General features: G+C 31.3%; 1 protein-coding gene across 1 annotated transcript in view; it reads right to left on the bottom strand.

Annotated features, from left to right (window-relative positions):
* The window catches only part of CERKL (ceramide kinase like), a 210,315-nt gene that overhangs the window by 118,610 nt on the left and 66,757 nt on the right, over positions 1-24,948 (bottom strand). The window contains exon 2 of the mRNA XM_051986110.1: positions 17,441-17,683. Within this exon, the coding sequence (XP_051842070.1) occupies positions 17,441-17,683 (243 nt within the window). The remainder of the gene's footprint in view (positions 1-17,440; positions 17,684-24,948) is intronic.

The raw sequence follows: 24,948 nt of genomic DNA, 5'->3' as shown, positions 1-24,948 counted from the left end.
CAACCAAGCTGTGAGAATGTAACATTTATACTAACATTTACTGATTATTGAAAAACTATTAATTCAGTTCCATATTAAAAACTTATTCATAAAAATAGAAATTTTTTATCAAAGAATAAAGATTAATGAATAGTAAAAAAAAAAAAAAAACAGGAAGAGAAATGAAGAAATAGAAAAAGGGAAAGGAAGAGAGAGAAGATCCCTTTCACAAGAAGCCTATATTCTAATAGGGGTAGACAACATATAAAGGCAGCCTAAAAGAATAGAGAGAGAGTGTATAAATGCCTACCATGGCATCGACATGGCTAGTATGGAACAGTGGAAAGGTATGGTTTGGGACATACTAACTTTTTACACTTTTCTGGTAGGTAAAAAATGAGATGGAAAATGGGTGGAACATGATGTCAACTTATATAATGTAGTTCCAGGTAAGATAGATTACTTGAGCCCAGACCAAAGTTCCAGTGGAAAGATGAAGATAATGGCTAGACTGCATTGCAAATGCCATGAATGAAAATGCTATTTATTTTCTATAATTATACAGAAGATGTACTTCTGTATAGGCAATAGGTAAGCAGTAATTGCCTGTGCAACATGCTATGAACAATTAAACATGAAAGGATCATAAATCAGCAACCATATTTATATAAAGAATTTATATAAAATAATAATTTTAGCAATAAAAATAATAGATAAGGAAAATATGATTATGATGATAATGATGATAGGAAAGGGCAAAAAAGGCTAGGAAAAAACAACCTATCCTTTGGTCTTACAAAGAGAAATGATTGGGAACTGCTCCAAAATGATGAGACTTCATTCACCAAAGCACCTAAGAAATATTTATGATGGTGATGATAATAACAACATTGATAATTTTTTACTGGTGCATAATTTAAGAAGTTAAAAGCTAATTTAAATGTCGTTTCCTGGAATATAAATATAAATGTATAACATCTATATTTATTTCTCCTTGTTTAAGATCACAGATAGAAGCTGTTTCATCCACACCTGAATCAACAGAATATTTCTGAGGTGTTAGATTCAAATCGACAGAAACTTCAAGTTACATAGTATATGACACTATGTGGACATTCCCCCAAAATATTTTTTTAATTCATTCTTTAGTCAAAAGTCTCATGAATTGGATAACTTTAATATTCATAATATTTCTAAATTCTAAATGTTAAATCTTTTTAAAATTTTTTTATCCATCTTTCAAAATTTTTCAATTTGACCATTATTGCTGCTTTATATAAAAAAAATTATCTTAAAGGTGTGTGATATATATTATCACCATAATACCAACAATATGAGACTATTTACATAATGAATATCAATATTGAGTCTGACTTTAAAAGATTTACTATATTGTTGCATCCTAATGTAACATATGCATTTTGTGGTGTCAGATAAAAATTTATAAAGCATACCCAAAGGCATTCTTGAGCTACTTCAAGAGGTATCAATCTTAAAGTCTAGAAAGTAGCACTGATTCATACTTGACCAAAATAATTTGAACAGGGAAGAGACCTTAAAGTCCTGTTCTCAGGGTCATTTGTGAATGACCAATACAGGATAATGATATGCTATTATAAGGTGCCAATTAAATTCTTTAATATGTAATTAAAATTAATCAATTTAAAAAAATTTCCCTGGGGCTAAAAGTGATAGAGAGGTAGGTGGGAACCGCCCCCCCCTCCAATTATAAATAGCATTAACAGATTCTGAAAGGAATCAGCCTTAGCTGAAACAATGACTGGCTCCAAATTAATGCCTAGTCTCAGCAGAGAAATGAAAGTAAAGAAAATGTTCCATTAGTATTACATCAGACTAGCATCTTGTTAAAGTCATGATAATACATTTTGGGGAAAAAATAACACTCTATCTTAAGTCTAAAACAAGAAAAAATATATCATTTTCTTTCTTTACTCTGTAACCAATTTTCACACACACACACACACACACACACACCATATACATACACATATACATGTATCAATCACATCATACCACAAATCAAACCACAAAAATTTCTCTTCTAAAATTTCTCTTCTTAATATCTTCTTCCTTTCATTTGCCATTTGCTAGAATAGACAATTTACAAGTCAAAATGGTATGTTTTAACTGCATACTTACATGGATATCTTCATGGATATCTTTTTTTTCTTTTTTGCTTGCATTGTTTATTTTTAAATTTTAATTTTATTATATTTTCTGAGCAATAAATATTTATTCTCTTTCCCACTCTCTCCATGCCTTCTTAAACAGTTTAAGAAAGTAAAGAAAGCTCTCAAAACTAGTACTATATTGAAGCAAAACAGATTCTCACATTGATTATGTCCAAAAACAAAGCCTAAATTTCAAGTACATCACCATTTTGGCAGAAGGAGCATAGTATATTTCATTGTTAGACCTCTGGAATCTTTAATTTGTCACTGTACTGATTAGTGTTCTAAAGACTTTAAAAGTAGTTATACTGTTGTATAAATTATTCTCCTACTTTTGCTTATTTCACCCCATATCAGTTCTCTCCAATTAACACTGAAGCTCCATTGCATCATTTTTCATAGGATAATACTATTCTATTACATCATGTAGTACAATTTTTAGCCATTCTGACACCGGTGGATTTTATAATGGGTTCCTGGTTCTTTGATATTATAAAGAGAAATATAGAACTGCTTCCCCTTTATTTGGTGTCTTAGGTATATGTCTCATAAGTGTACCACTATATCAATATCAATATAGTTTATTGTCTTTTTGACATACCTCCAAAATTTTTCCAGAATCACTGAAACAATTAACAGTTCTGTCAACAGTATATTAATGTGCCTGTGTACCCAAAATTCCTCTAACATTTGCCATTTTTTTCATCATCTTTACTAATCTTAATAGGTGCAAATTAAGCTTCAAAATTTTCTTAATTTGCACTTCTCCATTAAGTATTTGGACAATTTTTCACTGTGGTTGTTAATGCATAAGATTTGTTTCTGGAAAAAAAGTTTTTGTTGTTATCCTTTGACCATTTGTCTATTGATAAATGGCCCTAAGACATAAATTTGAAAGTTTTATCATGAAAATAAGACTTTATCATAGAAGGTTACTGTAAAAAGTGTCCTGGTTCATTAATACCTTCCAATTTGCATTAGTTTTCTTTGAAAAAAAACTTTTTAAATGTATGAAATGAAAATTGTCCATTTTTGTTTTTTTGTGATCCTTTCTATCTATTGTTTAGTCATAAGTTCTTGTGCTATCTATACATCTGAAATATTCCTCAGATTTAATGATTTCATTATATACAGGTCAAGTATGTATCTGGAGTTTATCTTGATATTCAATGTGAAATACCATTGAGTAAATCTAAAACTATGATACTATATTCTATTCCTTCTGTATGTTATATACTCAATTTGTTCAAATAATCAACTTAGATATCATAATAAAGACTAAATAGTTTTGATAATTATAGCTTTGTAATATAGTACTGGCCTATAGAGATGAGGAAAAGATTATGTATCATTTAACTCTCACTTTCATCTGAACATTAAATATGACAATCCAACTTATTAGGGCACTAGGAGGAAACAGGGAGATGGGGAGAGGGATTAAAAAAGAGAGTAGATTCAGGGAAGAATTAGTATTTTTATTAAATTTTTAATAAAGAAAAATCTATTTTTTTTTCCTTTTATGTGCCCTTTCTGCATTGGGGGAAAAATCTCTGCAATAAGCATATATGATCAAGAAAAAAAAAAAAAAACACCTCTCAGAGGCTATGCTCAAAAATGTGCTCTTACTCTGAACATGAATCTATCACCACTCCAAGAAGAAGTAAAAAGCATACTTCATCCTTGATTTTCTTGGTTTTCTGATTATCATTTCATAGACTGTAGTTCTTACAGTTAAAATTATCTTTATGATACTGCTGCTATTTCACAAATTGTTTTTTCTGATTTAACTTCACTAGTTTAGTGAAGATTTGAAAATATTTTTATAATATCGATGTTGTGGTATAAGTTGTTATAAATCTTCCATTTCCTCTGAATCATTTCATGAAGTTTTTTTCATCTCTTTGAAAGTTTCTCATTTTCTACACCCAAAATTATTCAGTGAGATCTATGTATTACAATTTGTTCAGCTATTGCCCAATTGATGAGTATCCTCTTAATTTATAAGGAGTTTTGTTTGTTTTAACACAACAAAGAACTACAATAGATATTTTAACATATAAAGGACCTTTTACTCCTTAGTTTTGCTTTTCTATAGTGGTATGGATGAGGCAAAGACCTTATTAGGCCCTAGAGAATTAACTAAAAACCTATTGGAATCAATCAACAACTTTAGCAAAGTTGTAGGATACAAAATAAATCCACATAAATCATCAGCATTCTTATACATCACTAACAATATTCAACAACAAGAGATACAAAGAGAAATGCCATTTAAAATATCTGTCAATAGTATAAAATATTTGAGCATCTATCAGCCAGGAAATATATAAGCAAAACTACAAAACACTTTCCACACAAATAAAGTCAGATCTAACCAAATGGAAAAATAGCAAATGCTCTTGAATAGGTTGAGCAGATATAATAAAGATGACAACACTACTTAAACTAATCTATTTATTTAGTGCTATACCAGTCAGACTCCCAAGAAACTATTTTATTGAATTAGAAAAATAACAACAAAATTCATCTGGAAGAATAAAAGGTCAAGAATTTCAAAGAAATTAATAAAGAGTAAAGCAAATGAAGTGGCCTAGCTGTACCAGGTCTAAAACTACATTATAAAGTAGCAGTCATCAAAACCATTTGGTACTGACTAAGAAATAAAAAAGTTGATCAATGGAATAGGTTAGGTTCACAGAACAAAATAGTCAATGACTATAGCAATCTAGTATTCGACAAACTCAAAGACCCCAACTTTTGGGATAAGAATTCACTATTTGACAAAAACTGCTGGGAAAATTAGAAACTAATATGGCAGAAAATAGGCATAGACCCACACCTAACACTATATACTGAGATCAGGTTGAAATAGATTCTTATCTAGACATAAAGAATGAGATTATAAACAAATTAGAAGAACATAGGATAATTTACCTCTCAGAGTTGTGGAGGAGGAAGGAATTTGTGACCAAAGAAGAACTAGAGATCATTATTGATCACTAAATAGATAATTTTGGTTATATTAAGTTTAAAAGGTTTTGTACAAACAAAACTAATGCAGACAAGATTTGAAGGGAAGCAATAAACTGGAAAAATATTTTTACATCCAAAGGATCTGATAAAGGCCACATTTCTAAAATATATAGAGAATTGACTCAAATTTATAATAGTTCAAACCATTCTCCAATCTTTAAATGGTCAAAGGATATGAACAGACAATTTTCAGATGAAGAAATTGAAACTATTTGTAGTCACATGTAATGGGCTGAGGCTTGAGTTGATGCACTGAGGTCCCAAACACATGCGGCTAAATAGTAATTGGACCATACTCTATTAATATATCAGCTTGGAGAAAGAATGGCCCCCACCCACTCTTTGTGCAAGTCCTGTTGTGTTGTATAGGAAATGATGATTTTGGTGGGTGGAGGCAGGGGAGTGGAAAAGGAGCGGGAAAGAGAGACTTTCTGCATTGCCATTGCAACGGTTTGCTCAGCTCAGATCTCTCTCTGTTAGCTGGCTTCCTGTCGCAGCTGCCCATATTGCTATTGCAATCTTTCTTACCTATATTTGCTATCGCAATCCTTATTCATCTCTTCACTTCAATAAATATTGAAGATTTTTCCCTTAACCTGAATTCCTGACTCCAGCTGATTTTAAATACGTGGTCATTACAGTCACATGAAAACGTGCTCCAAATCACTACTGATCAGAGAAATGCAAATTAAGATAACTCTGAGATACCACTACACACCTGTCAGATTGGCTAAGATGATAGGAAACAATAATGACCAATGTTGGAAGGGATGTGGGAAAACTGGGACACTGATCCATTGTTGGTGGATCTGTGAACAGATCCAGCTATTCTGGAGAGTAGTTTGGAACTATGCTCAGAAAGTTATCAAATTGTTCATACCCTTTGATTCAGCAGTTTTTTTCTACTGGGATAATATCCCAAAGAGATCTTAAAGGAAGGAAAAGGGACGCACATGTATAAAAATGTTTGTGGCAGCCCTCTTTGTAGTGGGAAGAAACTGGAAGCTGAGTGGATGCCCATCAACTGGAGAATGGCTGAATAAATTATGGTATATGAATGCTATGGAATATTATTATTCTATAAGAAATGGCAAGCAGGATGACTTCAGAGGGGCTTGGAGAGACCTATGCAAACTGATGTTAAGTGAAATGAGCAGGAGATCACTATCCACAGCAACAAGAAGACTATATATGATGATCAATTCTGATGGACATGGCTCTCTTCAACAATGATTCAAACCAGTTCCACTTGTTCAGTGATGAAGAGAGCCAACTATACCCAGAAAGAGAACTGTGGGAACAGAGTGTGGAACACAACACAGCATTCTCACTCTTTCTGTTGTTACTTGCTTGCATTTTTTTTCTTTCTCAGTTTTTCTTTTTTTTTCACTTCTTGATCTGATTTTTCTTGTGCAGCAAGATAACTGTATAAATATGTATACATATAATGGATTAAACATATATTTTAACATATTTACACATGTATTGGACTACCTGACAGGTAGGGAAGGTGGTGGGGGAAAGAGGAGAAAATTTAGAACAAAAGGTTTTGCAATGGTCAATGTTGGAAAAATTACCCATTCATATGTTTTGTAAATAAAAAGCTTTAATAAAAAAGATCTTATTAGAGTTTTTTATATAATAGCTTTTATTTTCAAATTACACACCAAGATAGTTTTCAACATTCAGCCTTGCAAAACCTTGTGTGCCAAATTTTTCTCCCTCCCTCCCGTAGACAGTAACTCATCTAATTTAGGTTAAACATGCACAATTGTTCTAAACATATTTCCACATTTATCACGGTGTACAAGATCAAAAAGAAGGGGGAAATGAGAAAGAAAAAACAAGCAAACAACCAACAACAAAAAGGTGAAAATACTATGTAATAAATCCACATTCATTCCCCATAGTTCTCTCTCTGGCTGTAGATGACTTTCTCCATCACAAGTCTATTGGAATTAGCCTGAATCACCTCATTGTTGAAAAGAGTCAAGTCTATCATAGTTGACCATCATCTTGTTGTTGCTATATACAGTGTTCTTTTGATTTCTACTCATTTCACTCAGGATCAGTTCAGGCAAGTCCTTCCAGGCTTTCTGAAATCAGCCTGCTGTTTTTGTTTCTTATAGAACAGTAATATTTCATTACATTCATATACCATAACTTATTCAGCCATCCCCCAACTAATGGGCATCCATTAAATTTCCAGTTCCTTGCCACCACAAAAAAGGGCTGCTAACAAACTTTTTTTGCACATGTGGGTCCTTTTCCCTTTTGTGATCCCTTTGGAATACAAACCCAGTAGTGATACTGCTGGATCAAAGGGTCTGCACATTTTGATAGTCCTTTGGGCATAGTTCTAAACTGCTCCCCAGAATGGTTGGATCAGTCCACAACTCCACCAACAATTTATTAGTGTCCCAGTTTTCCCATATAACCGCTAATATTTATGATTATTTTTTCCTCTCATTTTAGCCAATCTGAAAGGTGTGAAGTGGTATCTTAAAATTGTCTTAATTTTCATTTCTCCAATTAATAGTGATTTAGAATATTTTAATAGGACTTGAAATGGCTTTAATTTCTTCACCTGAAAATTGTTCATATGCTCTGACCATTTATTAATTGGCGAATAGCTTTTATTCTTATAAATTTGAGTCAGTTCTCTATATATTTTAGAAATAAAGCTTTTATCAGAATCATTGAATGTAAATTTTCCCCCCAGTTTTCTGCTTTCCTTCTAATCTTGGCTGCATTGGTTTTGTTTGCACAAAAAATTTTTAATTTAATAAAATCAAAATTATCCATTTTGCATTCCATAATGTTCTCTAGTTTTGTTTGTTTGTTTGTTTGTTTGTTTACTTATTCCTTACTTCTCCACAGACATGATTAGTTCTTAATAAGGCTTTGTAAATATTCCAAATTACTTTCCATAATGATTATATCCACCCACAGATTCCCCATGAACTATGTCAATGTAACTGTTTTCCTTTGGCCCTTACAATATCTGTCATTTTACTTTTTTGTCATCTTTGAGGCAGAAATGCTAAATTCCTTTGTCTTCTCAAATTAATTGACATTTATAACACTGTTCCATATGGTATATAGATTATTTCTTCTCTTGAACACTATGTATTGTTATCATTAGACCATCTATCAACTAAGAAATGGCTCTTACTGTTATAAATTTGAATCCATTCCATAAGTAACTTGGAGACCTTTATAAGAGAAATGTTCTACAAAACTTTTTTCTTAGTTGTTTTCCTTTTAACCTTAGCTTTATTTGATTTAATTTTTTAATTTTATTAACTTTATGTAATCAAAACCGCCTGTTTTGTTTTCTATTTGTTTGTTGTCCTATTGCTTGTTTTATCATGAAATTTAAAAAAAATGAAAAGTAAATTGTATATAATAGATCTGTAATTCTCTTTTCCCTCTATTCCACCTTATTATTAAAGTGTTTTATTTCTGAAGTTCAAAATCTTTACAAGAGATTTTTTCTATTTATCTGATGAGTATTTTTCTAATGAAAATCATTCTCCCCAATTGTCTGATGCTATTCTATCCCTTACCACTATGTTTTTCATTATTTCTCTGAGTGCTAAGCTACAGTTCTCCTCTCAGAACTAGAAAATCTAACCATAAAACAAATAACAAGGGAGTTAAGGAGATTAATAGAATTTTAGATAGAAAAAAGCTGAATGGGAATAAAAAATTATACCTTTTTCACCTGTGTATGACACTTTCACAAAAATTTACCATGGAGTAGGTCATAAAAACCTTAAAAATGCAATATATATATATATATTATATTATTATATATACATTATACATATTATATTAAAATTATACACACACACACACACACACACACACACACACACATATCTCAAAAGCATCCTTTTTGGACCATAATGCTATAAAAATTTCATTCAATAAAGGACCATGGAAGTATAGATCAAAATTAAACCTAAAGATTCAAGCTATTAGGGCAGTAACTCACTATTCCACAAACTGCTGGAAAAACTGAAAAACAATCTAGCAGAAATAGACCACTCTTATAGCAAGACTAGGCAGAGATCAACATTTCACACTTTATACAAAGATAAGCTCAAATTTAATACATGATTTAGACATAAAAGGTGACATCATAAGAAAATTAGGGGAACATGTCAAAAAAATACCAGTCAGATTTTTTGATAAGGGAAGAGTTTAGCCTAAAGAGATAGAGAGGATTCCAAAAGGTAAAATGGATAATTTTATTACATGAAATTAAAAAGGATTTGCACAAAGACAATTCAGCCAAAATTAGAAGGAAAGTAGGAAAATGAAGTTGCTCTGATAAAATAGAATTTCTCAAATACATAAAGATCTCAGGAGCATATTTTACATGGTAGCATCAATGTTGTAATGATAATTAACTGTTAAAGACTAAGCTGTTCTGTAATTTTAAAGGACCCATGATGAAAAGTATTATCTATCTCCAGAGAGAATTAACGAATTCTCAGTTTATACTATATTTTCCCCACTTTTTTCTCTTGTTTTTTTGGCAAAATGAATAATATGGAAATATATTTTGCATGGCATTACATGTATAACAGATATTGCAATGTTTGTCATATTGATGAATAAAGGAGGGGCAAAAGAGAAAAAGGAAATGGGCAATTGACAGTTAAAATTTTAGAAAGTAGTGAATTGCCAATTAGTAACATTTAATAATTTTCTTTCACCCATGATTTTTTTTGAAAGAATAGTAAAACCTGGCTCCATTATATAAAATATTAGGTCATGGATTTCAATATATATTATTTATAATTTTAAAGAAAGGTCCATTTATTCCAATGTTTTCTAGTTTGGGGAGATAACTGGTCTATAATTGATCCAGTTCTACATCCTAGATGTGTATTAAGACTGTTATCTGTATCATAGAAGAGAATTGGTAGAATACTTTCTTTTATTGTTTTTGCAAACGGTTTATATAAGATTAGAATTAATTATTCTTTGAATATTTAATTAATTTGTGAATCCATCTGCTCATGGAATTTTCTTTGGAAATTAAATGATGTCTTACTAAAAATCTTCCTCTGAGATTGAATTAAGTTTTCTGTTTCTTGTTCTGATGATTGAATATTTTAAATTTTTACAAATATTAATTTATGCCATTTAATTTGATTTTATGCACATATAGTTGAATAAAAATTTCTAATATTATTTATTTTGTTTGTAGATTCATTCTCATTTTTAATACTGGTAATTTGATATTTTTCCTACCTTTAAATCAAATTATTTAGTGGTTCATATATTTTATTGTTTCCCAATCCCCCCAAATAAACAACCCAGCTATTACATTAATTTATTCATTTAATATCTTCCATGATTTTCAGGATTTCCACTTTGTTGTCTTTTAATTTGTTGAGGTTTAGGAGATTTTTAAGTTGCATTATCAGTTCATGGATCTATTCCTTCTCTTTTGTATTAATGGAATTGTTTAGAAATGTAAATGTATCTACATGAATCATTTTGATTACAACCCAAAAGTTCTAGTATGTTGTCTCATTTCTGTCAATATCCATAATAAATATTATCTATATTTCTATGATTTGTTCTTTGAACCATCAATTCTTTAGGGTTTCTATTCAGTTTCCAGTTGATTTTTATTATTTTTATTCAAAAAGTATATACTTATTTTTGCCACATTATGGAACTATAATATTTCTGCTTTTCTACAATTGTTTATGAAGTTTTTATGTTCTAAGATATCAATTTTTGCAAAAGTGTCACACAAGTGAGAAGTATGGAGATTCCTTTTTCTTTCCATTCAATAAATGCCAGAGTTCTATCATATCTAATTTTTCTAAAATCTATTCAGATTTTTTTCTTCTTAATTTTGCTTATAATTACGTGAAAGGAGTACATTGGGGATACTGCTATTAAAGTCTTACTATCTAGTCCTCCCTTAAATTCATTGAGTTTTTCCTTCACGTACTTACATGTTAGGCCATTGAATGCTTATATAGTAAATATTGAAATTAATTCTGTTTGTTGCCTTTTAGCAAAACATATTCTTCATGTTTATCTCCTTTAATTTTTTTTTTAGTATTGTCTTATATGAAATCATTTTTTATATTTGTTTTTTCATTTGTTCAGGTAAGATATAATAAATTTTTCTCCAATCCTTTATTTTAATTGAATGAATCTCTGTGTTTTAAATGTGTTTTTCTAAATAAAGCATCATTTGAACTTTGCTTTTAATACATTTTGAATAAATTTATCCTATTCACATTCATATCTATATTTTCTTTTTCTTTTTATTCTCATTTTTTTCTTCTTCTCAGCACTTAATTGCTCCTTATTACAAGTTCTCATACTTTTCATTTCAATCTCCTCTTCAACTTAGAGTTTATTTTGATTATGATTAATCCCTTCCTGAACCTATCATCTTTCTTATGTATCATCGTTACATCTTCTTGTCCTTATCTATATCTTTGATAAATTCATTATATTACAATAAACTCTCTCTCTCTCTCTCTCTCTCTCTCTCTCTCTCTCTCTCTCTCTGTGTGTGTGTGTGTGTGTGTGTGTGTGTGTGTGTGTGTGTGTGTTCTGGCATTGTTTTGACCAATTTAGATAAAAATTAAGTTCTACACATGATATGATATATTCCTGATCAGACTAAATTCCTAATGTCCACAGACTCTGATTCTTTATTCCAGTCAGGGATGGACAAATGATTCACTGTGACTTTTTTCCTGGATTTCACTCTCAGAATTGAGTCTCATATTTTCTAGATCTATTTGAAGGAGTTTGGGGAGTGAGCTCGTTATCCTGCTTCCTGCTACTTCATCATCTTAGCTCTGCCCAAGTTTTTATTCTTTTTTTTTTTTAATTTTACTCCATTGCTTTCATTTCTTTGTTATCTGTTTTGATAAACTCGAATTATTTATATCTGTTCTTTTGAGGAAATTTTGTGTTTTTTTCCCTCAAAATCCCAATTATATGTATTTTTGAGTTTTTCTGTTCTGAGTTTGTGGCTTGGTCATACTTGACACCCAAAAGGTCCTTTTCTGTTTGTTTATTCATTTTTTTTTTCTGGCTAAGGCACTTGAATTTGAGATCCTCACATCAAGATGAGAATCTTTTCTTTGCCTGAAAGGTCTTTCTTGGGAATCAGACTTAATTAGTCCCTTCAATGGACCTGTGCCTTTTCCTTCATCAGGGATGCCAAGCATCAGTCCTCCTTTTGTATGCAAACTTAGTTGAAGTTCTTTCCTTGGCAAAAGATGATAGAGGGGAAGAAAACATTTATATTAACCCCCTGTTATTTCTTTGGTTGTTCCCCTCTAGTGAAGCAGACCTGGCTTTTGAGAAGGAGGGCTATAGAGTGACTTTTTATTTTACTATATTGAGATCCTTTTCTTTCACAATCAGATAAGGTCCAAAGCAACAAGTGATCTGGGCTGATGCTACTTTTCTTCACATCAAGGTATTTTCATGCTGAGGTTACTTTGGTTTTTTCCCTTCAGCTTTACATTACACTTTCACTTTTTACCCTCCTGAGAATCTTTTGCGAAGGCTTCTTTATTTCATAAAGCTTTTAGTGTGCCTGAGGCTTTCACTTTCTATCCTTCAGGGTAAGTCTTACCTCTTAGACTTTGTTATTCTTCCACAGGAAGGTTTTTTAATTTACTTTAACTTTTATCTCTTTGGGTTTTTTTATCTTCTTCACTGACTTGGGGTTAGGGATGGGTTTGGGAAGTTCTGTGGTAATCCATTTCTTATGAACCAGAGATAGAGATGTGGGTTAGACATCAAGGTGGAAAAAATGCATTTTTCTTCTTTATGTATTCTGTGTACTGCACAGTTTGCAGTACCCCTTTCCTGACAATATCTCCTGTCTCCTTTACTTTGCATACATAAGCTATCTACTATGTATGCACTGTACATTCCCCCTCTGGCACATGGAATCTTTCTTTTCTTCAATGGTCAGCTCAAGCATCACTTCTATATGTGGACTCGTCTGGATCTCATTACATGCCCAATTGCTAATGCTTTCCCTTCCCTCCAGAAATTACCTAATTTAATTTCATGCACTCACCTGTTTTTATATAATTTCCTCACAATGGAATGTAAGCATTATATGGGAATATATGGATTTATCTCAATATCCCTAATACCTAGTATGTAGTAGACAATGGCATTTAATAAATACATTTTGAAAGAAACTCTGTTGTCTTTTGAAATACATAAAAATAAAAATAAGACATGATTAAATAGAGCTGAATCATTCCTTTTGGTCATACCTAAAATAAGTCTTGAGCTAGGTGGCCTAGTAGGTAGAGTTGCAAGACCTGGAGTCAGAAAGACCTGAGTTTGAATCTGACTTTAGAAGCTTACTAATTATAAGGGGGAGTCACTTAATCCTGTATGCCTCAATTTCTCGTTTATAAAATGACCTGGCGAAGGAAATAGCAAACCATTGCAGAATCTTTGCTAAGAAAACTCTAAAGACTGAAGAGTCAAATATGACTGAAGTGATTTAACAACAACTAAAATAAGTCCAATTGTCATACCTGTACTATACTAATTAGGCACTAGTTCAATTGACAGCAGCTATCTGAGGTTCAAGTTCAGTGCTTAAAACAAATTTAAAAGTTCTACCAACTTACTCGGCAATTTTTTTACCCCGTGTTCCAGCAATAGAAGGTCATAGTAGTTAAAGGGCTAGAGAATAATACTTTTGTTATACACTATTCATTAGATCCTTTTATATAATTTAAACCAGAACATGTCATCATACAATTAAGATAAAACTACAAAGGATTCATAAAGGAATTGCAAAGATTATTAAATGGTTGGAATACATCCTAGGAGTATATAACTAGGGTTATATAACCCAGAAAATAGAAAGGCACAGAGTTGTTTGATTATTGTCATCAGAGCATATGAAGAAATGTTTATGAGAAGGGTGCACATCAATTTTTCTCCATGTCTGCTACAGGCAAACAAGAGGAAATAAGCTTAAATTAAAACAAGGGAAATTTGAGGTTTTATAAAAATCAATCCCCAAATCCAAAAATGAAAAAAAAGGCTCAGTTTAGTTTTCAATTAATTATCTTTTTAGAATATTCACACTCTATGTTAGTAATTTCTATTGTTTAAATACTTAAATCTACTCATGAAATTTTTGATTTGGAAATTTCATGAAATTTGTTTTTTTATAGTATATTTCAATGAAATTATTATTCTTTATATTAATATTCATTTCCCAAGGAATAAGCATTTGTGCAAGGGACAGTCACTGTCTTCATTGCTACTTAAAAAATATTTTTTGTTACTCAGTACTATATAAATATCAGCAGACATTAGCATTTCCATATACATAGAAGTTGTGTTTATGAACCTATAAATCTCTTTTATGCAAAGCTTGCATTTAAAAAAAAATTCAATGTTACTCTTAAAAGTTTCTTTTCTGTGTCTCCTCAAACTCTTTGTCTTCTGTGTACTGAAAAAAATACTACAATGCCCTTCCTTTTTTTCAGGAAGGGAGGAAATATCATTAATTGTACTCTCTATATCATCATCAACAACAACAACAATCTTATAACATAAATATAGCCAAGTAAAACAAATCATGCATTAGTTTTGTCCTAAAGATACCAGCTCAATGTATATCTCAAGTTCCTCATTTCTCTAATCAGACAATAGGTGCAATATTTCTACTTAGTTGCTCTGGAGATGTAGTTGGTCAAAATAATTAGAGTTCTTAAATCTTTAAAAGTTGTCTTTTTATGATATATTTGCAAACTGTTTTCTTGATTCTATTCATTTAATTCTGCATCAATTCACAAAAATTTTAGTTTTTCTGAATTTTATCATTTGTCATCTTAATTCTTTAATAATTCTATTATATTCATATACTATAATTCATTTAGCTGTTGTCTAATTGGACCCCCATAATTTCCAACTCCAGTGGTCTTGTGTTGGAGGTAGACATCTGCACTCAGCAAGAGAACTGTGGGGACTAATTGTGGATCACAACATAGTATTTTCACTTTTTGTTGTAGTTTGCTTGCATTTTGTTTTCTTTTTCATTTTTTCCTTTTTTGATTTGATTTTTCTTGAGTAGCATGATAATTATGGAACTATGTATGGAACTGCATGTGTTTAACATATATTGTATTACTTGCCATCTAGGGAAGGAGGTAGAGGAAAAGGAGAGAGAAAGATTGGGAATACAAGGTTTTGCAAGGGTGAATGATGAAAATTATCTATGCATATGTTTTGAAAGTAAAAATCTTTTTAAAAATACATAAAATTGTTGTCACACACACATACATACACACACTGTTTAGAGAAAAACACAACATAATTACTGGCACCTGACCAAGGTCAAAGACAGTAGGTTCTCATTTATCCTACAAACATATTTCTCTTAGTAGAGTACAATATAACATTTGCCTTTTTAGTTCCCATAATGCACTAATGATTCATACTGGGCTTGCAATCCACTAAAACTTTTAGATCTTTTAAACAATTCTCTAGCCATCCTTTCTTTAGCTTTCATGCAGGAAGTTTATCTTTTTAAAATCAAATGTAAAACTTTACACTTGCTCTGGGGCTCAATAGTACCTAATTAAATTTAGACCAATGTAGCCTATCAGGTCTGTCATCCAGTTATTAGCTATTCACCCCCATCTTAAGATCACTTTTAGATTTAATGAGCATACCAGCTCTCTGTTTTTATCCATCATTGATAAAAATGTGAAATGGCATAGGAATAACCACAGATCCCTGGGGCATTCTTTGGGAGATCTCCTAAAAAAATGACATGGATCCAGTAACAAATAGTCTGGGCCATTCAACTTGTTCTAAATTGATCTCATTTTATTCTTATCTCTTCATCTTTTTCAATAGAAAATTATGAGATACTAATAAAATGATTTGTTAAAATTTAAGTGATTTCTTTCTAAAGTCTTCCTCCAATCTAACAGTTTAGTAGCCTTGACAAAAGAATGAAAAAATTAACCTGGCATGACCTGTTCCTTGAGAACAATTAAGTGATTAATATGCTTTTTTCTAGATGTGTATTACCTCTTTTTTTGGTCTTAAGCCCTCATATTTTCTTTTTTTATTATAGCTTTTTATTTACAAAAACATATGCATGGGTAATTTTTCAATATTGACCCTTGCAAAACCTTCTGTTCCAACTTTTGCTCTCCTCCCCACCCGCTCCCCTAGATGGCAGGTAGTTCAATACATCTCAAACATGTTAGGGTATACGTTAAACACAATACATGTATACATATTTATACAGTTATCTTGCTGCACAAGAAAAATCTGACCTAGAAAGAAAGTTAAGGAAACCTAAGAAGGAAAACAAAAATGCAAGCAAACAATAACAGAAGAGTAGAAATGCTATATTGTGGTACACACTCTTTTCCCATAGTCTTCTCTCTGAGTGTAGCTGATTCTCTTTATTACTGAACAACTGGAGCTGGTTTGAATTGTCTCATTGTTGAAGAGAGCCATGTCCATCAGAATTGATCATCATATAGCATTGTTGTTGAAGTGTATAATGATCTCCTGGTTATGTATACTACCTCTTTAATGAGTCATTTTAGAATCTTATCAGCAATCCAAGTCAAGCTTATGATTTAGACACTTTTTTAAATTAAAAAAAAAAGTATATTTTCTTTTTTTTCCAATCCTGCAATTTTCCCATTTTCAACAATCTTTCAAGTATAACTAAAATGATGTAGTGAATAAACACATCCCTTTTTTCAACACTATAGAATGTAGCTCAACTGGGAAAAGAGAATTAAGTAGATCAAGACCTAAGGTCTTGGGTAGTGGAGTATGGGTATCAAGAGATTTATCTTGTTTGTCAACTCCATTATCCATATTTCATTCTAACACTTTCTGAGGATCTTTTGTTGGCAGAGAAAACAGGGGGAAAAAAAAGAAAAGAATTGTGCAACTCTATCTTTTCTCTATTTTGATTTATGATTTTCTACCTATCCAAGCAATAGCCCTCTAACTTCTTGAATCCAGCTGAATATCTTTTTTTTTCAAATTTCACATTCTTTTTTTTTAACTTAGTGTTCCTTTCCAAAGCCCTTTCCATGGACTGTTTTACATTAGAGTATGTAATCATGAATTGAACAGATAACAATACTCACCCAGGTAATATTTTGCTTGACTGATACTGTAATAAAATATTTCTATGACAAAGTACTTACCAGTTAAAATTTTCTTCAAATCTTTAACCCACAAGGCACAGTGGTCTTCACTTAAATTATTAAGATTTAGGATATAATCCTTTAATTTATTTTGTTCCTTTTTCATACAGACAAAAAGTGTGATACCTAACAAAGTACCACCTTTCTGTTGTTTGGCAGATCGACGCCATTTCAGTTTCACAGAAAATAAATCTTTGAGTTCAATAAATTCTTCTTTACTCAAGAAGTCACATTTGGAATTACCTAGAAAAGAAAACTTTCAATTAAAAACTATTCTCTCCATTCTGGAAACTTGTATTCCCAGTGCATAGCACAGTGTCTTGGACATAGGAAATCTATAATTAATGCTTGTTGATAAACTTTTCTGTGTTGTCTGCTGGCCTTCATATGTCATCTTCAGCTTCTGAAAAACTCCCCCCCCAAATTCCCATTTAATTTCTTATGCTGACCTATGATACATCAAAACTGTGAGAGGGAATCCAGTCACAATGTGGAAGGAATAACTTTATCAGAGGAATCAATCTCTCACTCTCTCTCTCTCTTTCTCTCACTCTCTCTCTTTCTCCTACATAGATTATAAGCTATTTTTTACTTGACACATATATGTATGTATATATGTACATATTTGCTGTATGGTTGCTCAAATCATTTATTTTCCCCCATATATTTTTATTTATATCATTTAATAATTCCCAATCACATGTAAAAATTCTAAAATCTTATTAGCAATTAGTCAAGCCTATAATTCATACACCTTTTTTAAATAAAAAAAAAATCAGTATGATATTTTCTCTTTTTTCCAATCCTGAAGTTTTCCTATTTTTCAATAATCTTTCAAGTATCACTAAAATGACATAGTGAATTAAAAACATCCCCTTTTCAGCACCAGGCATTGTAGCTCATCTGGGAGAAGAGATTTAAACTGATCAAGATCTTAGGTACTCTTAAATCTCTTGATTTATCCTTTTTGTCAATTTAACGTTCATTTTTAAATTTTTAAATTCCAAATTCTCTCTGCTTCCCTTTTCTTCCCCTCTGTGAGAAAACAATTTGATATAGATCATACTTGGAAAGTCATGCAAAACATATCTCTATGTTCACTATATTGCAAAAGAAAACAGATCAGAAAAAAAGGTTTTTTTTAAGCATGCAATTATTTCTTCCACATCATGAGGGTGATGAGCATAGTACTCTTGAAATCTGGAAAATCTGTGTAAAACCCATAGGGGTAGATTTTTCATCTTCATTTTCCTTTAGGAAATCATATAAGGATCATATACGCCTTTTCTTCTATGATGTCAGAGACTATTGGAATATCTTTTATAGGCAACCCTGCATTTCTGAGTTTCTAAACTTTTCTGTGTTGTCTGCTTCATATGTCATCTTCAGCTTCTGCAAAACTCCCCCCACCCCCAAATTCCCATTTAATTTCTCATGCTGACCCATGATACATTAAAACTGTGAAAGGAAGTCACAATGTGGAAGGAATAACTTCATCAGTTTTTTCTCTGGGTGTGGATAGCATTTTTTAAAATCACAAATCCTTCTGAATTGATCTTTTATTGATCACAATAACTAAGTCATTCATGTTGATCATCATACAATGCTGCTGTTACTGTATGCAATATTCTCCTAGTTCTGCTCACTTCATTTTGTATCACTTCACTTGGGTGTTCCCAGGTTTTTCTGAAATCATTTATGCTCAATAAATATGTTCAACATTTATCATAGCACAATTAGTAAGTATGACATCATGGTAATATACCACAACTTGCTCAGTTATTCCCCAGCTGATGGGCATCCCCTCAATTTCCAATTCTTTACCACTATACAAAGATCTACTATAAATATTTTTGCACACATAGGTCTTTTCTTACCTTTGCATTGATTTTGTTTGTGCAAAAACTTTAATGAAATCGAAGTTACCTCATTTGTATTCTGTAATTCTTCTCTATTTCTCATTTGGTTATAAATTCTTCCCTTTTCCATATATTTAAATAAAATATTTAAAATAAAAATTTTCATAGTCCCCAACTTACTTTATGATATCACCGTTTATGTGTAAATCATATATTTATTTTAGCCTTATTTTGCTATAATAAATATTTTGCTATGACTTGGTATAACAAATAATTCTATATTTAGAATTGCAAAAGTTCTGCCAACTTTTTCCTAGTTTTTCCAGCAATTTTAGTCAAATAGTTGTCCCAAAAGCTACAATCTTTGCATTTATCAAATACTATATTGCTACAATTATTGCTACAATACAATATACAATAATTATATACCTAAGCTATTGCACTGACCCATCACTCTATTTCTTCCTCTATAACATTGTTTTGTTAATAACCATTTTTTACTTGATTTTGAAATATGGTGCTGCCAGACCACCTTCTTTTATATATTTTTCATTAATCTCCTTGATTTTCTTGACCTTCTATTTTCCCGTATGAATTATTATTTTTTGTATCTCTATAATATAATGTTTTGGAAGTTAGACTGGTATAGAAATGAATAAGTAATTCAATTTAGGTAGAATTGTCATTATATAGGCTTGATCTATGCAAAAACAATTAATGCTTCTCCAGTTGTTTAGATCTGATTTTATTTGTATGAAAAGCATTTTCTAACTGTGCTCATATAGTCCCAATTGTTTCATATATTGTCTATAATTACTCTGAATTGAATTTCCTTATCTCTTATGGCTGGGTTTTATTGATACTATATAGAAATTGTGATGGTTCATGGGGTTTTCTTATATATCCTGCAACTTTGCCAAAGTTAATTTTTAATTGATTCTCTAAGAATATCATATCTTCTGCAAACAATTGTAGTTATTTCTTCATTGCCTATTTTAATTCCATAAATTTATTTTTCTTAGCTTAATGCTATAGCTGACATTTCTAGTATGATTTGAAAAATAATGGTGACAATAGACATCCTTGCTTCACCCACAATTGATGCTTGGTGGTAGTTTGAAATAAATACTACTTATCCTTTTAAGGAAAGTTTTAATTCATAAGAATAAATTATGCTTTCCAGTGAATTTAACATGTTATTTAATATTTAGTGTGTTAAATATATCTTAATATGTTGAATATTTTTTCAAAACATTAGTTATTTAAATGTCTTGTCTTTATATCATGAATTATATATTTATATTGTGAATAAAAGATAAAATTGTTAAAATAAATCAGTCTCAATGACCAGCAGAATGATTTCTGAGAGGCCTGGAGAGACTTACATTAACTGATGCTAAGTGAAATGAACCGAACCAGGAGATTATTATACACAGCAACGACAAGATTATGTGATAATCAGTTTTGATGGACTGTGGCTCTCTTCAACAATGAGATGATTCAAACCAATTCCAATTGTTCTGTCATGAAGAGAAACATCTACACCCAGAGAGAGGACTGTGGGAATTGTGTGGTTCACAACATAGCATTTTTACTCTTAAAAATAAACAAATAAAAATTAAAAAAAAATCAGTCTCACTTTGAACAAGCTTACCAGTAATTTAAGACTATGTCTTAGGTTATACAGTAATTATACATTATTGTACAACTGTATAAAACCATTGATGCTTTAAAAAATTTTACCATTATTTATTTTGTTCTTCAAAATATCAAGATGAGGTAGAAAGGAGAAATTTTATTATCCACATTTAGGAGAAAAGGAAACAGAGGCAAAGAGAAAGAAGCAACTTGATCTAAAATCATATCAAGATAATAGCAGGGCCAGTTCTGAAACACAAATTTCCTGATTCAAATTCTAGCATTTTCTCCATTAAATAATAGTTTCCCAAACTTCTATTGCCAAATCCTTTTGTATATTATTTTATATTAGGTTTTTTTTTTCATTTTCCCTTCTGTTCTAATCTGTGAACTGAGTGATTCTTTGTCTCTACAGCAATTATAGATTTCATCTTTTCTTTATTTTACACACACACACAAAAAAAAAGGCTTTTCCTAGTTTCTGCTTAGATGTGGCCTTCTGGAATATTGTATAAGCCTTCTGAACCATTCTACAATTTTCAGTCTAATTCCTCCAAACCATTCTTTGATTTCACAACTTTTCCAACTCCACAGAAACTCCATTCTCTGGAAGAAAAATGTAGGAACTATATTTAGGATTATCTTTGTCTTCCCAAACATATCAAGTACCTATTCTTTTAGTTGGTTACAAAATCCCTAAAAAGGTATGTATGCTATTTTAAGGCAGATACTCCCATGAGCATCAAATGAAGCAAAAAAATAATTCAGTTGGTGGGATATTAGCTAGGGTGACTTGTATGATAAGCTCTAAGCAATCTTCCTTAGATGTCTTTGCCTACTTTCCATATTAAAAGTTCCTTTCGCTTTTTTCCCCAAGTACTTAAAATATATTACAAAAGAAGGAACATCTGCAGAATTATATAATAGATTATGATCATACATGAATAACCCACTTGCTAGATTCCTGTAAAAGAGTTAAAAGGGAATAGGCAAAGCATAGTTTTAGAGTTGCAAGCTTAGAATAAATGTGTGGTTTTTTTATTTTCTAAATACTGGCCAAAATAATTTCCAAATAAAAATAAACCTTCTTTAGAATCAAATTATTTTTTTAAGTCTGTGTATTGTCACTATGACAAAGATGGCATTGTTTATTATAGCAATGTTGCATGTCAAGATTACTGTCATTTATAAATTAATAAAATGAGCAAGCATTTAATTGTTTACTATGTGCCTGGTCTAATGCAGGTGCTGTTGAAACTAAAGGAAAAAAAGAAAAAAAATCTGCCTTCTTTGTCTCTTTATACTACTAAAACCAACCACTGACCAATTACCACCAATGGGCAAGTAAATCCAAAAGCTCTAGGAATTATGATCACTAGTGTCCAGATCACTAGACCTGCTTCTAGGTCATTCCTCAAAGTTATCATGTAGAGAAGCAAGCCCTTTTTTGAAAAACCCAGTCATATCCACTAACTGTTGACCACTAAAAGAGAGGCTAGAGGCAGTATGTGCTAGGTAAAAACCCCTACTACTTGAACCACTACCTCCCCTCATATCCTGATGCAGGTGAACCAGGACCCTGACCCAGAAAGCTTAGGAAGAGAAGTACTTCCAGACCACCTGTCCTTTTTTAACTCAGCTCAACCCCACATAAGGAAATCAACCACTATAGAGATGCAAAATAGAAAATGTTTATTGTAACCTCCACCTCCCCAGCAGCCACAGCCACCAAAAACTAGGCAAAATTTTTTTTTCTCAAATCCAAAGTCCTTAAAATTGTCAAATGGGTCAACATTAGAAATAGATATGACTCTGAATGGAATCAACGCTAAAGAAGGTACCTTTCCATCTGCTTTGCCACTCACTACACCCTAAAGTCTATGGGACCATATGATGCAGGGGAAACCTCCTGAATGTGCTGTCTTCTCCTTAAAAAATGTGCACTTCTGAAAAGCAGATACTATCTTCTTTTTCTATTAGTATTGCCCATGCTTAAGCACACTCTCTGACATATAGTAAGTACTTAATGCTTTTACAATCATTTCATTCTTTCCACAAAACAATCCCTACAACCTAACAATCTAACATTAACAATCTATCAGGAGTATTATCCAGCTGACCTGATTGCTTATTAAATTTGAAGAGAATTTCATGTCACAAGTTTTATAGATCTAATATGGATAATTGTAAGAGAGAAAGCCCCATTTCCTTACTTTAATTACATGATTTTCAGAATAAAATTAGGACACAAAAATTTCCTGAAAGGGAACATTATCAAATTAGAGAAAATAGCAGTTAAAGTTTTCAATTTTAAGAGTTATCCAGGAATTCTTTTCAGTGAAAATTTAAAATTTTTAGTTGAGATGAATATAAGTAGGCATCCTGCTGGCCTAATGGCAGAATATTCATTGTCTTCCTAGAATGCAAGTAAAGCAACACTGCACGAGATGAAGGAAACTCTTCTACCGCACAAATGCTGATAAGATTCTATAAGTCATGTGTGAAGCCTATAGATTCCTTCTCAGAATTTTAAATGCATAAAATAAAATGCACAAGATTACACCCCTGCCAAAAAAGCAAGCAGATTGAAATACAGTTACTAAAATATTTTAAAACAAATTCATGAATCTTAGGTTCAGAGCTCTTCATTTAAAAGTTAATGAAAAATGGAATTTTAAAAGGTTGATTAAAAAGAGAAAATGAACATTGTTTAAAGAATAGTCATTGGTCAACCCCCCAAACACTTTAAATTTAGATGATCTAAAAGAACATGAATATGATGTGACAAGAACAAATGTTATTGTAAATAATCATATTGAGAAAGGATTATTTTTATAGGTATTCTAAGTACAAGCCCAATTAAAATCCACTTTTATGTCTAATACCTACACAGTTTCCTTAAAAAAAAAATCCTAGCTCCTTTTAATCCCCATAGGAACCTGGAGAAAGAAATGCAGCCTTAATTTTCAAACTAAAACTGGAAAAGCTTGAGAATGCCAAATAACATAAGATGAATATCTATTAAAATTCTCACCTACTGTATTCATATTCCTATGGCAGTAATATATGTGTGCTATACAACAACTAAATTCTACTATAAATAAAAATAAAAGCTTTCACTAATATGGATAAGTTTTACTTACAATGGAAATCTAATAGATGCATATAGAATATGTATACAAAATAGAAGTATCTTTTAAATAAATAATATAAATATTATTTATATCACAAGCTAAAATATTCATTTTTATTGGTAGAAAAATAACAACTTGTTACATAAAATAAATTGTATTTGCCATTTTTAGAACATAATCTTAAGAATCATGCAAAAAATGTGTTTGCTATGAGAACTAAAATTACACAAATAGTGTATTATTTTGTTTTTGATGTGTTTTATCATTGAAAAACTATTGGTTCATTAGGATCATATCGGTTATAGCTAGCTATTTCAGAACATTAACTGTCCTCTCACATTACTTACAAAGATACTGGGTACCATCTGTTCTTGAAAGGGATTTAAGTATACATCTATTGGATATCATGCTATTTATTTAATTCAGCACCCACTTCCTATTGTTGTATCTTCTGGGAAAAAAAGTCAATTTAATTACAGGGAATAAAGATAATCTCTCCTGCCAAGTTATCCCGTCACCATGAGAGCAAAGCAGAGACTTATATAAAGTAGGTTACAGCAGTTAGAAGAAGAAGACCAACAACACTTAAAAATATTTAGCAGAGATTTAACAAAAATAGAATAGTGAATTGCACTTTTAAAAATATTACTGTAAGCTGAAGGCTTGTCGAAATCAATCTTGGCACATCTGTCTGATGTAGACCGTAAACAGGATTAGAGCTGGATTTATCTGCTGGACGCTAATTGTGCTTGCAGTTTCTGCACATGTCCACATTTTAAAATACTGCCTGAAAAATGAGGCTGCCTGATATATGAATCTGTAATAACAGAGTTTATGTCCACACGTATGGTATATTAGACTTTTAAGCAACATGGAG

This window comes from Antechinus flavipes, chromosome 3, assembly GCF_016432865.1.
Source record: "Antechinus flavipes isolate AdamAnt ecotype Samford, QLD, Australia chromosome 3, AdamAnt_v2, whole genome shotgun sequence".
NCBI classification, from domain to species: Eukaryota; Metazoa; Chordata; class Mammalia; order Dasyuromorphia; family Dasyuridae; genus Antechinus; species Antechinus flavipes.
This window is presented reverse-complemented; position numbering and strand designations above follow the sequence as displayed.